We start from the raw sequence: 17,083 nt of genomic DNA, 5'->3' as shown, positions 1-17,083 counted from the left end.
ATTTTATTTATATCAAATATTCCACTTCCAGAGAGACACAATAAAAAATCTATCTTGAGAAAGATGTGATCAAAAGGAAAGAATTAAATAGAAAATGAAGCCATTTATTGCCACTTGCTTCCTTTTTCTCATTAGTAAAATTAATAATTTGAATTATTTGGTCATTTTGACCCCTAAAATGAATGCATCTAGGTAAGCCCAGAAATCAATGTAAATTTTTATTCATTTCTAATTTAAAAATGAAGACTTCAAAAAAATTTTTTGTAATTTAGAGTAGTAGTGGGCCCATTGCCTGTTTCTGTATGGCACCCAAGCTGCAAATGCTTGTTACAGGCAGACTTAGCTAATAGAGAATACTAAACATTTAGCCCCAGTTATGTAAATTTGTGGAGAAGGAAACAACAACCCACTCCAGTATTCTTGCCTGAAGAATTCCATGGACAGAGGAGCCTGGTGGTCTACAGTCCATGGGGTCACACAGAGTTGGACATGACTGAAGTGACTTTGTACCCATGCATGTAAATTTGATACCTTGACAAGAATCCCATTCTTCTCATTATTATATCAGTTTTCCATTAGCAGATTATTATAAAACCATTTATACTTGATTAATATTCTGATTTGAATTCCTTCAGCCAGAAATGTTTGAAAATTTCTTTCTCTTTCACTGCATGAGTTTGATTTTGCCTCTTGACCTACAAAGCCTGCAATGTTTACTATCTAGCTCTTTGCAGGAAAGTTTTTTAACCCCTGATCTATTGACTTTTGCTATCAATTTTGTTTCCTTCACAACAACACACACACAACAACAACAATTTCGAGACATGACTTACTACTAATCTCCTTTGCATTGTCATTGTTTAAATTCAGGTGTGCCCCTGGCTATGCTGGCAGCCCAAGCAGCCCTGGAGGCTCCTGCCAAGAATGTGAGTGTGACCCCCATGGCTCACTGCCTGTCCCCTGTGACCCTGTCACGGGGATCTGCACGTGCCGACCCGGAGCCACGGGGCCGAAGTGTGACGGCTGTGAACAGGGGCATGCGCGCGAGGGCATGGAGTGTGTTTGTACGTATACTAACTTGATTATTGGTTCTGGGGGCTTGGTTCCATTTCTATCTCATTTCCAGTGAGAAAGACTGATTTTTTTTTTTCTTATTTTTCAATAGCTAGTGTTTCCCTTGTTTTTCAATAGCTACTGCTACTCTTCATTCTCCCTGACACTTTCTGTCCACCTTCTGCTGTTTGCCTGCTGTTTTGTCTCCATCCTGCTGAGCCAAGAACAGCTGAGAAAATCCTCAGCATGCTTAGTCAGTTCATTGAAGACCTACAGCAAAGTTCCCGGAGGCAGATTCTATTTTATTTTGCCCATCTAAGAGTTTGCAGTTTGACCTAAAGCTGACATTGCCTTTGTGACGGATTAAAGGTCTGGGTTTGTTAAATTTCTTTTAGAATCCTCTTGAATTTGTAATCAAATGGACAGGCACTATAACCCTTGAAGTACAACTGGCTTTTCTGAGTTTACAGAAATCCATGGGCATCCTTCTTCTTAACTTTCCCTTGCACTACAGAACCTGGAAGCAGTGACAATGAACTCAAGGGTTTCTACTCACATGTTTCCCTTTGTTTTAATAACTGCTTCTGGATTCAATAATGCCATCCTGAGTGTACATTGACTATCAGTATTAAATATAATTCTTAGATCTTATATAATCTGAAAAGGTTATTCATAAATACAGGGAGGACCATTATACTGTGGTATATTCTTTTCCTTGAGGAAATTTACAATATTGGTCTTAATTCTTTCTAACAAATATAAGTAGAAATTATTTAAGTGCTTTTTATTTCAATATTTACATATTTTAGTGTATTTACATATGCTTGTATTTCTGGTTTTAACATCTTGTGTGTGTCTGAAGCTTAGTAACATTTTCACTAGAATTTTTGTTTGTGCTCTAATTTTTTAAGTTACCTCAAAACTAAGCCTGGCTTTTTAGATCTGCCAAAAGGTAAAGACTGGGTATATTTGGGAATATAATTTTTAAACTTCTTTTCTGTGTATTTCATATTGCATTTAAAATAAAAATAAATGTCAAGTTTGATGGGAGGAGATGAAGTGTAATATGTAATATACATTTACATTATCATATTCAGTTATTGGTATATACATATTCACTCTTCTTAAGTAAAATGGCATATTTTAATGATAATTGCATGGACTTCCAGTATAATACAACTGGTTTTAATATTGTTATTAAAGTTAACTATTAACATAGAGATATTCAACTAAATAATATATATTCATAACCTAAATGTTAATCTAACAGACCTTGAATTTTAAATTAATTAATTTTCTAGGGGTGAGATCAGAAAAATCTGATCTCTTTTTCTATGAGTTAATGGTTTGTTTGCTTTCTATCTTGTTATATTGATTTCTATGTATGTTTTTGTACCAGTACCATATTCTTTTGATAAATGTAGCTCTGTAGTATAGTCTAAAGTCAGGGAGCATGATCCCTCCAGCTCTGGTCTTTCACAAAATTGTATTGACCCTTTGGAGTCTTTTGTTTTTCCATACAAATTTTATAATTATTTGTTCTAATTCTGTGGAAAATGTCATTGTATTTTGATAGGGATTGCACTGAATCTGTAGATTGCCTTGCCTAGTATGGTCATTTAAGCAATATTTATCCTTCCAATCCATAAGCACAGTATATCTTTCCATTTTTTGTGCTGTCTTCAATTTTTTTTAATCAATATCATATATTTTTACAAGTAGAAGCCTTTTATCTCTTTAGATTTATTCTTTTTGATGCATTTGTAAATGGGATTGTTTTCTTAATTTCTCTTCTCATAGTTTGTCTTTAGGGTACAGAAACACAACAGATTTCTGGATATTAATTTTGTATCCTGCCACTTTACTGAATTCATTAATGAGTTCAAATAGTTTTTTGCCAGTGTCTTTAGGATTTTCTATATAAAGCATCATGTCATCTGCGAATAGTGATAGTTTTACTTCTTCCTTTCCTTCTTTCTAAATCCTTAAGCTAACTTAGAGCAAGAAACCAAAGAATGGATTCACCTAGTACATTGATCTGCTGGTCCTGTTTTGTCACATATGACTATAGTAGAATTTTATAATGCTCATGAGTGAGAGTGGATGAAGTAGCTTGATTCTGGCAAGAGAATATTTATGTAGTAAGGAAAGTGTCCTCTGATACAAACAAAACTTCAGGTTCTTCAGAGCCTGGAGACCATGTTACTTCAATGAAGAAAAGAGATAAAATAGTGCTGTTAATCTGTGCTGACTATTAAATTAAGATGTTTGTCACGTTTGATAGAAATAAGTTAAAACTCAAATCATTAGTAGCAAGTATTGTACAGTTAGTTCTTCTCTCTTTGGCTGATTCTTTAGAAAAAACAGTTTAATTTGGCCCACATCCTGGATGTGTATATTTTTTTAAAAAATGCACCAGGAAATGATCATTGCAGTATCTCAGGTGAGCCACATATGGGTAGAAAGAATTTATGTACTCTCTGTAGAGTTTATGCTCTTCAGTCAGTCAGTGAGTTCAGTCGCTCAGTCATGTCCGACTCTGTGTCCCCATGGACTGCAGCATTTCAGGATTCCCTGTCCTTCACCAACTCCAAGAGCTTCCTGAAACTCATGTCCATGGAGTCAGTGAGGCCATCAAGCCATCTCATCCTGTGTCATCCCCTTCTCCTCCCACCTTCAGTCTTTCCCAGCATCAGAATCTTTCCAGTGAGTCAGATCTTCGCATCAGGTGGCCAAAGTATTGGAGTTTCAGCTTCAGCATCAGTCCTTCCAATGAATATTCAGGACTGATTTCCCTTAGGATTGACTGGTTGGATCTCCTTGCAGTCCAAGGGACTCTCAGGAGTCTTCTCCAACACCATATTTGAGAAACATCAATTCTTTGGTACTGAGCTTTCCTTATGATCCAACTCTCACATCCATACATGACTACTGGAAAAACCATAGCTTTGACTAGACAGACCTTTGTCAGAATAATAATGTCTTTGCTTTTGAATACACTGTCTAGGTTTGTCATAGCTTTGCTTCCAAGGAGTAAGCATCTTCTCATTTCATGGCTGCAGTCACCATCTGTAGTGATTTTGGAGCCCAAGAAAAGAAAGTCTGTCACTATTTCCATTGTTTCCCCATCTATTTGCCATGAAGTGACGGCAAGATTATATGTCATAATCTTAGTTTTTTGATGTTGAGTTTTAAACCAACTTTTTCACTGTCCTCTTTCACTTTCAAGAGGCTCTTTAGTTCTTCTTTGCTTTCTGCCATAAGTGTGGTGTCATATGCATATCTGACGTTATTGACATTTCTCCCAGCAATCTTGATTCCAGCTTGTGCTTCATCCAGCCTGGCATTTCACCTGATGTACTCTGCATGTAAGTTAAATTTAATCAGGGTGACAACATACAGACTTGATGTACTCCTTTCCCAATTTGGAATCAGTCTGTTGTTCCATGTCTGGTTCTAACTATTGCCTATGCTCTTAACAAATAAATTACCTAGGCATGACCTACACATGATCATTGTAGTATCTCAGGTGAACTGCATATTGTTGGAAATAATTTATATATTCCCTGTATAGTTTATGCTCTTAATTTATTTAGCGAATAATTTTAAATTATGCTGTAAAGAAGTCAGAGAAAATGCAGAAATCATGAAAGAGCTTTCCTTGACTACCTACTTTTCCAAAAAAAAAAAAAAAAACTTGTAGCTGGCACAGATAATTGCCAGTGAGCAAGCTAGGGTTTCAGAATTTTCTGATGACTCAGTGGTAAAGAATCCACCTGCCAATGTAGAAGTCATAGGTTCGATTCCTAGGTCAGAAAGAGTCCCTGGAGAAGGAAATTGCAATCCACTCCAGTATTCCTGCCTGGGAAATCCAACAGAGGAGCCTGGCAGGCTACAGTCCATGGGGTCACAAAAGAGTCAGACATGACTTACTAACTAAACAACTACAAGAAAGGTAGGGCTTTATTGGATCCAAAATATAGTAGTGAATTTCTTGTAGGACACAGCTATTTTATATAGGGACATTTCATTACTATCATGAAGAATTTACACAAATAATCTGTGCCCTTATTAGGAGATACCAGAATTTCTCATAATTATCCAAATTCAACCTACCAACATTATCAACCCCACAAGCCAACTAATACTCAGGCATACCTAACCATTGTGTCTGTCTTCAATCTCAGGCATCCCCTAAAGCCCCTTTCACCCTACATGGTTCAATTCTTTAGCAATTCACCCATATCGAAAGACTACCATTTGTCAGAAATGACGGTAAGCACTTAATTTTTGCAACATCCCCACATGTTATTTTTTAACATCAGTGTAATTTTTTAAAACCTGAGTTTAGATGATCTAAGTCACTTCTCCAAGGTTCACCCTGACTATTCAACAGAGTTGTGGTTTGAACATAGGTCTGTCTTGCAAATATTACTTTCTTAACCTCTCCTCTGACTGTTAATCTGAAACACAAAGAGCAAACCTGGTTTCCCCAATATAGTCAACATTAGTTAATTCAATTCATTATTCATGAAATTAAAAGACGCTTACTCCTTGGAAGGAAAGTTATGACCAACCTAGATAGCATATTCAAAAGCAGAGGTATTACTTTGCCAACAAAGGTTCCTCTAGTCAAGGCTATGGTTTTTCCTGTGGTCATGTATGGATGTGAGAGTTGGACTATGAAGAAGGCTGAGTGCCGAAGAATTGATGCTTTTGAACTGTGGTGTTGGAGAAGACTCTTGAGAGTCCCCCGGACTGCAAGGAGATCCAACCAGTCCATTCTGAAGGAGATCAGCCCTGGGATTTCTTTGGAAGGAATGATGCTAAAGCTGAAACTCCAGTACTTTGGCCACCTCATGTGAAGAATTGACTTGGAAAAGACTCTGATGCTGGGAGGGATTGGGGGCAGGAGGAGAAGGGGACGACAGAGGATGAGATGGCTGGATGGCATCACTGACTCAATGGACGTGAGTCTGAGTGAACTCTGGGAGTTGGTGATGGACAGGGAGGCCTGGCGTGCTGCGATTCATGGGGTCGCAAAGAGTCGGACACGACTGAGTGACTGATCTGATCTGATCTGATCTGATTCATTTACTTCTTCTGGGCTTAAAGCCCATGTTCCCTCAAGAAAGAATAAAGATAAGATGGGCTAAAAAAATAAAATGAAAAAAAATTTAATATATGTAAAGTCAATAGGTACATCGGAGAAGGCAATGCAACCCCACTCCAGTACTCTTGCCTGGAAAATCCCATGGATGGAGGAGGAGCCTGGTGGGCTGCAGTCCACGGGGTCGCACAGAGTTGGACATGACCAAAGTGACGCTGCAGCAGCTGCAGCAGCAGCAGCAGCAGCAGCAGTAGGTACATACATTTTTTTTCCTCTGCTAACCATTGAGACTCTCTAAGATTTAAAACATTGTGATAGTTATGGTAGATTCTTATTCATCAGAGATTGCCAAGTGAAGTCCTTGCAGTCCCTCCATGCAGGTGAAAAGACACATTAACTGGCACTCAGATTTCTTCTTTGTATTTTTTTCCTAATGAGACTAATTGGAGACAGCTCTGCAGTGTGTTCTTCCTTTTAGACACTGAGTCCTGAATAGATCTTATTGGACTTCCCAAATGAGAGCCTCCCCTTAGTGAGTTGCTGCTGCTGCTGCTAAGTCACTTCAGTCGTGTCCGACTCTGTGCCACCCCATAGACGACAGCCCGCCAGGCTCCCCTGTCCCTGGGATTCTCCAGGCAAGAACACTGAAGTGGGTTGCCACTTCCTTCTCCAATGTGTGAAAGTGAAAAGTCAAAGTGAAGTTGCTCAGTCATGTATGACTCCTAGTGACCCCATGGACTGCAGCCTACCAGGCTCCTCTGTCCTTGGGATTTTCCAGGCAAGAGTACTGGAGTGGGGTGCCATTGCCTTCTCCACCTTAGTGAGTTAGGTTAATACAAATCCAACCTCTTTTTTCAGCCTCATTCGTAATTTACATGTCATTTTATAAAATAAGACCAACCACCTGCCTTTCTGAAACTTGAGACTGAGCAAGAAAACCATTGTTTATTTAATAGTAAAGTTTTATATTGGAAAACACAAAATTTAGATCTGTTTATGTCCTATTTGGGGTTCCCCTGGTGGCTGAGGTGGTAAAGAATCTGTAATGCAGGAGATCAGGTTCAGTCCCTGGGATGGGAAGATCCCCTGGAGAAGGGAATGGCAACCCAGTCCAGTATTCTTGCCTAGGGAATTCCATGGACAGAGAAGCCTGGTGGACTACAGTCCATGGGGTCACAAGAGTCTAGACTAGTAGTTAACACTGAGCAACTCATGTGATATTGAAAATAGATTATGAGTGGTGTAGTAAAATACATTACTCTCTTAAAGAACAGAAATTAAAATTAGTAGCTGTTGGCAAGATGTCATTCCATAAAGAGTGCCTGAAATATTTTATAAATATCAAATTCATGCTTTCTATTTATATTCAATATGTATGAAACATTAGGAATATATCAGCACTTATTTATAGTTATAAATTATCTAAAATATAAAATTTAAGATGATGCTTAAGCAAAGCACTGTGACTGTAGCTAGTTTTCTCATCTTTAAAATTAGAGCATTAAGAGTACTCACTTCATAGAATAGAATTTCTGTGAACGTTGGATGAGATAATGAAGTCAAGACACAACATATTGTCTGCCATATAATGGATGTTGTATAGATAAAAGCTATTGTCCCATTATTACATGTAGTAGTTTCAAAGCTTCCCGTTGTTTTTTAAAGAGATACACCATACTTGAACCATATTGAAAGTGAAAGTTAAGCAAAACTAACATTGCAAAAGCAATCATGAACTGTTTTTACCTCATAAGGTAAGCCTAGCTAAATATTATAACACACTAACTCTGTAAAATATGCACTTTCCAGACACTTGGTAAAACCCAAGGTTCGAAGTCTTTTCCTACCTTAGTCTTGTTGTTGTTTAGTCATTCAGTTGTGTCAGACTCTTTGCGACCCCATGGACAGCAGCACACCAGACTTCCCTGTCCTTCACCAACTCACAGAGCTTGCTCAACTCCTGTCTGTTGAGTCAGTGATGCCATCCAACCATCTGGTCATCTGTCTTCCCCCTCTCCTCCTGCCTTCAATCTTGACCGACATCAGGGTCTTTTCCAATGAATCGGCTCTTCGCATCAGGTGGCCAAAGTATTGGAACTTCAGCTTCAGCATCAGTACTTCCAAAGAATATTCAGGGCTGATCTCCTTTAGGACTGACTGGTTGATCTCCTTGCAGTCCAAGAGACTCTCAAGGGTCTTCTCCAACATCACACTTTGAAATATTCAATTCTTTGGCACTCAGTCTTCTTTATGGTCCAGCTCTCACATCCATACATGACTACTGGAAAAACCCTAGCTTTGACTAGACAGACCTTTGTTGGCAAAGTGATGTCTTTATATAGATTATTGTCTTTATTTTATTGAAGTGTTGTTGATTTATAATGCCAAGTTAGTTTCAGGTGTCCAGCACAGTGCTTCAGTTTATTGTTGTTGTTTAGACACTAAGTCATATCCAGCGCTTTTGAGACCCCACAGACTGTAGTCCACCAGGCTCCTCTGTCCATGGGATTTCCCAGGCAAGAATACTAGAGTGGGTTGCCATTTCCTTCTCCAGGGGATCTTCCCAACCCAGGGATTAAACCTGCATCTCCTGCTTTCCAGGCAGATTCTTTACTACTAAGCCACCATGGAAGCCCATGATTCAGTTTATATATATATATGTATAAAATACATATAAAATATGAATCTTTTTTATATTTTCCCTTGCAGTTTATTGTTGAGTATAATTCCCTGTGCTATACAGTAGGTCTTTGTTTTAGTTATTTTATTTATACTATTACTTTTAATAGCTAGCTGTTAGCAAGAATCTATCACAGTAATGCAGAGGCCTTCATATATTATCACTAGAGCACTGCAGTACTTTTATACTCAAAGATGATTAGTAATACCAGTTAGTATGTATGTTCCATATATATGAGAGCAGGGACAAAATAGTGGAAGTGGTTGATCACTGTAAAGAAAATGAGACTTTCTATAATGAAAGATGATGAAAAACCATCAGTTGACCTTCGTTTGCTATTTAATGAATGAGGTTTTGTTTGTTAGACTTGTGATCACCCTCCATCCTAGCCTTTTAAATACCATCCTCCATCTGTCTCTATTTAATCCCCAAGTCCTAATTCCTATTCAAAGACCAGTATGGCACAGTGGCAAAGAATCTGCCTGCCAATGCAGGAAAAACAAGAGACATGGGTTTGATCCCTGGGTTGGGAAGGTCCCCTAGAGTAGGAAATGGCAACCCACTCTATTATTCTTGTCTGGGAAATTCCGTGGACAGAGGAGCCTGGTGGGCTACAGTCCATGGGATTGCAAAGAGTGGAACATGACCGATCACACACATACATGTCTACTATAGTTTTCTGTAATTAAACCAGGGCATGTTATTCAAATCCAGGCATCAGAGTAGCTATAAAAGTAATTTCTGTTCACACTCCTTTCACCTTTTTCACACCTATTTTGTTTGAGAAACATGTTTTGAGTTTCTTGTTGCCAGTGTCCTTGACCTACGTTCAGGCTAAAAATGTAGAACAGCAACTATCATTGATTCCAGATGATTTTCTTACTGGCTGTCAAGTCTCAGTAGTTTGTGTATCATGTTGCAAAAGCCATTCCATTAATAGATTAAGGAGTTGTGTTGTTGAACTGTCATACAGAAGAGGTGGATCACTATTTAATTTTCAGTCAGGCTTTGTGAGTAAATGCTATTTGATTACAATTTTCACTCTGAAAGATCCAGGAAGTTGATTAACCTTGAAGGAAAATTGATCACAATTCATTAAAGTTAGAAGTCTTATAAATGAGATAGTCTAGTCACCTTCTCCTATTTTATGGTATCTCTGAAACACACCATCTCCTAACGCAAGGAAGCATGCTATTATGAAGTGTTTATAGAGGCTTTGAATTCTGGCTCGCCACATGAAAGTTGTGTGACATTTGATTTGTTAACTTTTCTAAGTCTCATTTCACTATCCATAAAATCCTTGTGCATTAGGTGACAAGTCTAAGCATAAAAAATTCTAGCCATTCTTATCATCATGGTTATCATTTGACTATTTTTTTCAAAAGCATGATATTTTGTGCAGCTCCTCCATTTCTGATGAGATATGCTAAATTCTGGGTTTTTTAATAATTAATTCTAGGCTCTTCAAGTCACAGAAAACCCCTTTTATAATCACCTTATATTTTCTCTTCTCTTTAAGTCCTTCAAATACATTATTTATGGATTTGTAAACACTGTGACTGTAGCTATTTTCCTCATCTTTAAAATTAGGGCATTAAGAGTACTCCATAGAATTTCTGTGAACATTGGATGAGATAATAAAGTCAAGACACAACATATTGTCTGCCATATAATGAATGTTGTGTAGATAAAAGCTATTGTCCCATTATTACGTGTAATAGTTTCAAAGCTTCCCTTTGTTTTTTGAAGAGATACACCATACTTGAACCATATGGAAAGTGAAAGTCACTCAGTCATGTCTGACTCTTTGTGACCCCATGAACTATACAGCCCATGGAATTCTCCAGGCCAGAATACTGGAGTGGGTAGCTGTTACCTTCTCCAGGGGATCTTCCCAACCCAGGGATCGAACCCAGGTCTTCTGCATTGCAGGTGGATTCTTTACCAGCTGAGCCACAAAGGAAGCCCAAGAATACTGGAGTGGGCAGCCTATCCCTTCTCCAGCAGATCTTACCAACCCAGGAATTGAACTGGGGTCTCCTGCATTGCAGGCAGATTCTTTGCCAACTGAACTATCAGGGAAGCCCAAGAACCATATTGAACTTATTTTAAATATATATTTATGTACATAATTTTATTTAATATTTATATACCTCACAACTTGTCACATGAATAAATTATCAGCCTCATCCAAAATCTACAGAAAATCTTTCCCTCTATTCAAAGAACTAACAGGCAAAAGAAAAAGCCTTTTTAATGGATTTGAAGCCACATTCTTATTTTAGAAGATATTTATCTGTAAATAATATAGAATAACTGAATTCATTTAATAAGTCTCAAATAAATGCTAATATAAAACTTTCTTCTTGAAAAGGAAAGAGAGAAACATAAAATCCATACCCAGAAACTTTCCTGGTGGTCCGGTGTCTAAGACTCCTTGCTCCCAAGTCAGGGGGCCTGAGTTCAGTCCCTGGTCAGGGAACTAGCTCCCACGTGCACAAAGCTACATGCTGCAACTGAAAGATCCCAGGTGCTGCAACTAAGACCCAGCACAGCCAAATAAATAAATTAAAAAAAATTTTTAATCCATATATAACAGACAAGCAATGGCCTTAATGTAGAAGAACTAAATTAAAACACACATTAACACACAGCTTTTTTCTTTTGTTAGAAATGTGTATTTACTCATTTTATCCCTATTTGCTTAGAGTGGACAGTTTGTGTATCTTTACCTAAAATTGGTTAATAGGTTTGGCCTTTTTGAAAATATGCAGTGCTCTCATTTCAGCTTCAGATTATTTGGTTTGGATGTAGTGGGTGAATTTTTTGTGACAGTAAGCCAGTGCTTATTATGCATGGGGGACTCTAGTAGAAATGCAGTATTTTGTACTAATTGCTAACGGAACGATCTGTAATTTCAGCTGCATGATTTGCCCCTTACATGTGCCCAGCTATAACAATCTGAATTTAGTACTGCATTTGTTAATATTAGACACAAATTTATCCTGACACTTTCATAGGCAAAGCCTCAGAAACATTTAGTCATGTAAAATATAATCATAGTCTTAAAATATTTGCTTTTTGCTGCCATGCATTTCAGGCAGAGTCTCATTTTATAACTTATCTCTATTGCTTAACAGGAGAATGGTTTGGAGAGGTTCCTTGGGAATCTTGATTATATGATAGGTGTTATGAGTAGTTACTGCACCCTTATCAAAGAACAGTGTTTATGTAATGTGAATATTCCTTGTCTCTACACACACTTCAGATCTTCCCTATCATACTGAATTAAATGTGGTTTTAATTTGCATCCCATTTCCAGTGTTTGTTGCCAGACATTTCAGACTTTTTGAGGACAAATGAAAGTAGCTTGTGGTGTAAGTTAAATATTTTGTGTCAGGATAAAATTAGCAAACCATTATGTAAAGGGCACGTTTCCCCATGTGTTTGTCTTATAACTGCATGAACTAGACTTGTACAGAAGCTTTGAAAAAACCCCATAGCTGTCGTATTCATAAGTCTTTCTGACCCATTTGGATATGTGTTAGTATATTACTTGGAGCATACTATAAAACTTAGCCTTCACTTATGGAAATGTGCTTGTACTTTGTTCCCCCAAAAGCAAATACAGACAGCATAAGACATAGTGTAATAATAGACCTTTGGACACAGAGACATAAAATGGAATTATGAGTCCTTGAAAGAGCAATTAAATACATTTTCATTTCAACAATGGAAGATGAGGAACCAAAACAGATGGACAGGGGGTAGAATAAATGAGAGAAAAATCCGTATTCATCATGCCTCTTGGCATTCTAGTTCACCAATTTAGTCTGCAGTGTTTTACAGTAAATCAGATCTAGTTCTGCATTCCAGCCCCTGATTTATGCTTGTATGAAGTAAAAACTGAAATTACTGAGAAAACTTTTCCCTGGAAGTTTCTGGAACCATCAGTGAGGAGCCTCAAGCCATACCATTATCAATGAGCTGACTCAATTCCTCTTAGCAATGGGTAGGTTATAAATTCTAAATAAGTTAGAGAAAGAACTAGCAATGTATTCTGAAGAACACCCTACCCTAAAAAGCATAGTGAAATGTCATATTATCAAGTATCTTTCAAGATCTTGAAAGTGAAAAAGAGCACCCTGCTTGCTTCTATCCTGAGAACATCTGCCCAAAATACGTGTTCACTAGAGGTTGAATGGGACTTTTAAAATGGTGATAACTCTGTGATCTTCTCCAAAATATTTTTTTCGCTCCTTTCACAAAGACAGTAGTAAACAAATATTTGTTGATTGCTTACTATGTGCAAGACACTTTCTTAGGCACTGTGACCAAAGCTGATTAAGGTCCCTTCTCTGGTGATAGAGAAACAATATAAAAATGCCTAAAATGAAAAGATAGCTTATACATGCATGAGTGTTAAGATAATAAGACAAAGGGAATACAATAGTGATGTGTGAGGACAGTAATTTCAGAGTCATCAGGGCTGACTCCTCCAAGGAAGTAACACTTGAGCCCTGGCCCTGATTCTCCAGGAGTCACATAGGTGAAGATGAAGAAAGAAGTGTTCTCGACAGAGGAGACAGCAAGTAAAATGACCTCTTTCTTCCAAACCCTATCTCCCTTTAGGATAGAGAATCTGTAGTTTGTCATCTGGCCCAGTGGTTCTAAACTCTGCTATAGGATAGAATCATCTGGTATCTTTTAAATGTACTGATGCCTGGGCCTTACCACAAACCCATCAAATCAGAGTCTCTGGAGGTGGCTAGGGGAAACACTAGACATCTGTATTTTTGTAAATGGCCACGATTCAAATATGCAGCAAGATGGAGAGCCACTGACCCACAGCAATGCATCTCAAACATTAACATGCAGAGATCACATGGGAATCTTTCTGAAATGCAGATTCTGATTCACTGGATCTGGGATGGGGCCCAAGATCCTAATAAGCTCCCAGGTGATGTGATACAAGTAGTTATCCAACGTGTGGTGCCCAGAACCAAAGAATTAATATTCACCTGGAAGCTTGTTAGAAAACACATGCTTAGTCAGAGAATCAGAAACCAGACCATTCAATCACCTCTCAAATCAGAAATGCTAGGGGTATGGCCCAGCCTTCTGTGATTTAAGAAAGCCCTTCAGCTGCCTCTCAAACTCATTCAAGTTTGAGGACTAAACTGGGTCTTGGTGTTCAGACAGAGTCAATTTGGTACCTAACTGTGTTCCATGATTGGTTCTCGTTTACAGGCCTGTTGAAACTTCTCAAGCACTTACCATTGAGCTGAGGGCTTGAGGCCACAGCCTTCTCTTCCTTTTACTTAGTTTCCATTTAAAGCAAATCCTCTCTCATTCTGGGTAGAAGAGAAAGAGATCCAGCTCTAGTTTGTCAGACCTCACTTCTTGCTTCCAAAGCCTCTGTGTTCACTCAGCTTGCCAGGCACCAGGAGCTTAGAGCACCCTGCAGGTGACGCTCCACATTTACCGGTGTCACCTGCAAAGAGCTGATACATTATAGCCCTGCTAGGGCAGTTTAGTCCCTGTGAAGGGATATTGTGACTCATGTCTAACTGCCATCCTATCAAAAAATCACTCTCTGTACCACTTCTTTGTTTACAAGCATCAGTTAATGGTTTTCTCTCCATTGGGCAGCTCAAGGGAGTTTAGTTTAGAGAACTAATTGAATCCTTGCCAGTTTGGGGCATGAGGCAAAGCAGCTCCAGATCTCAGTATTTTTCATGGTATGTATTTTCCTCTCGTTTAACATGTGTGTAGTTTTGATACCTCCATATGCAGAATGTAAGCTAGAAATTGTATCTATATGCTGATCGCTTATGGTGAACAATGTCAGATTCGTGATCTCCAAAGAAGATCTAGCTTCAGGATCAGGGATCAGGCTTGATCACTCAAGATCTTTTGTATAGACAGAGTTTTATTAAAGTATAAAAAGGGACAGAGAAAGCTTCTGACATAGACATCAAAAGGGGTATGGAGAGTGCCCCACTTGCTAGTCTTAGCAAGAGAACTATATGCTTTTTCAGTTGATTATTACAGTAAATCAAAAGAATCTCTTAGGATTGTAAGGGTCTTACCAGACCCACTCCAACAATATACAATTTAAGATAACAGGATTAGAACTAACAATAGAAAGATCTTCCCAGACCCATTCCCACAATTTACATTTTAAGATGACAGGATTAGTCAGAAGATTCTCAAGAAGGAAAAACATGTCCTCAAGCAGGCTACATTGTTGTTATATAATCACTGGTACAAAGTTTAAGGAAAAACATCCTTGAGCAAGATGAGTTGTTTTGTTATATAATCATCAGCTCTGGGCTTAAAGAAAAAAACATTTGTCATTTTCTCCTCCTCAAGATCCCCAGACCCCTTTCTCCTCAGGGACCCTGGACTTCTTATCAACCTACCTAAGAACTGACTCTCTCAATACATGGATACATATCATACATATGGTAGCACATGCTTCTTGGCATGGAGAAGCTACACCTCATTTCTCCGATGGGCAAAGAGTGAAAAAAAAAATTGAACTAAAAATCCAAACTGAATAGGTACATTTTATAGTCTCCAAAAGAATCAACATATTTTAATTTTAGAAATTGTACTATTTATGAGTTAGTGTGATAGTGGTGAAGAAACTTTTTTTTTCTTTCTACTACCATCCAGACCCCTTCCACCCATACCAACTTTGAATAGTCCCTCTTTCTAATCATTGAAAAAATACATAGGTGAACACTAGCACTCTTTGCTACTTCAAGAATAACATTTTCCTGACTTTCGGCAGTTATTTATCCACAAGACAGGGTTAGGTTAATCATCGAAGTAGAAATCTGTGGGACTGCATCCAGTCGTGAGTGATAATGCACTGAGTGACTAAAGAGGAGTAGTTGGCAAATACGTAAGTAAGTAAGTGAATAAGTAAGTAAATAAATAGATTTCATCAGGAGGGGAAATAAAACCACAAATTTTAAAGAGAAAAGTTCTTTTGACTTGTTAAAAAAACTCCTTATCAATAGAAGTTAAGTTAAAGAGTCATACAGTTTTTGCATATTTAACACATGAAGTATGTGGAGACCCAATTGCTACAGATTCTCCACAGCTCTATCTAAGGGACCAATCTATACATTTTTAGATTCCAAAGTATATTTTATTCCCAGTTACGGATTTTCTGTACACTGATCAGGTGGCATTTCTGGGGTGTTTATAAATGCTGTATTCCAGGTCTTACATCTTCTTTAATACTTAGGCAATGCACTCATTTCCTCTCAAAATCCATTGGCTCCTCTTCTCTGGTTCCCCAGTTTATATCATCATCCACATCTCAGGTTCTGGGTGACAAACATGTCTGCTCTTTTGTTGTTGTTTTCATCTTTTAAAAGTGTTAATTATCTGAGATGAGAAACATCATCTTTCTCAGAAGGATACTTAGCCCATAAAATATTTCATAGCTGAAATCTTTGCACATCTGTCTGGGATGCTTAGCAGAAGTCAATATTCTTTGCCATTTCCCTTTCACAGTTTGTGGAGATGAATGCACCGGCCTTCTTCTCGGTGACTTGGCTCGCCTGGAGCAGATGGCCACAAGCATCAACCTCACTGGCCCACTGCCCGCTCCATATAAAATTCTGTATGGTCTTGAAAATATGACTCAGGAACTCAAGGTAGGTTGGAGCGGTAACAGCAAAAGTTGGGATAAAAGATGACAGAAGCTTCCCCAGGGGGAATTGCCCTAATTGGTAAATGCACTTCCCACTGTCCCAAATTAAGGCAGGCTGCTGTTAGAGAAATTCAGAGGCTTTCTAAACCAATGTTTTTCAAACTTGAGAACTACAATTTACTGATTGGTCTTAAGGGAAAAGAGGCTCATGTACCCTCAGTGTTTGGCCTAAATCAATTTTATTATGTTCGTTAAATATGTGCAAACATAAAATCAGATATGAACTCCTTATACTTAATAGCTCTATAAAATCAAAACAAATTAATTCTTTCAAAAGTCTTAAAAACCAATGAAATTCAAATTAAAAACATTAATATAAAGTAACATGATTTTTGCTGAATGCAAATTGCTACTTACAACAAGAGTATGATACTGACTACTTCCACGCAGGTTCTTTCATCAGCATGTGACATGTGGTAACTCAATTCTACCTTTCCACAATTTGAACTAGAGAATTCCTTGTGAGAGGACCTGAAATGACATTTGGCATCATTTGACAAGTTTGCAT

At 38.0% G+C, this 17,083-nt stretch overlaps 1 protein-coding gene across 3 annotated transcripts in view; it reads left to right on the top strand.

Moving 5' to 3' along the window:
- LAMA2 (laminin, alpha 2) overlaps window positions 1-17,083 on the top strand; it is a 705,371-nt gene that overhangs the window by 517,867 nt on the left and 170,421 nt on the right. For all 3 annotated transcript variants that reach the window (XM_010834646.1, XM_010834645.1, XM_010834644.1), the window contains exons 32-33: window positions 871-1,064; window positions 16,377-16,519. In XM_010834646.1, coding sequence (XP_010832948.1) covers window positions 871-1,064; window positions 16,377-16,519 — 337 coding nt within the window. The remainder of the gene's footprint in view (window positions 1-870; window positions 1,065-16,376; window positions 16,520-17,083) is intronic.

The sequence above is a fragment of the Bison bison genome, unplaced genomic scaffold (assembly GCF_000754665.1).
Source record: "Bison bison bison isolate TAMUID 2011002044 unplaced genomic scaffold, Bison_UMD1.0 scf7180017864035, whole genome shotgun sequence".
Classification (NCBI taxonomy): Eukaryota; Metazoa; Chordata; class Mammalia; order Artiodactyla; family Bovidae; genus Bison; species Bison bison.
Note: the sequence above shows the minus strand (reverse complement) of the source record. Positions and strands in the feature narration are given on the sequence as shown.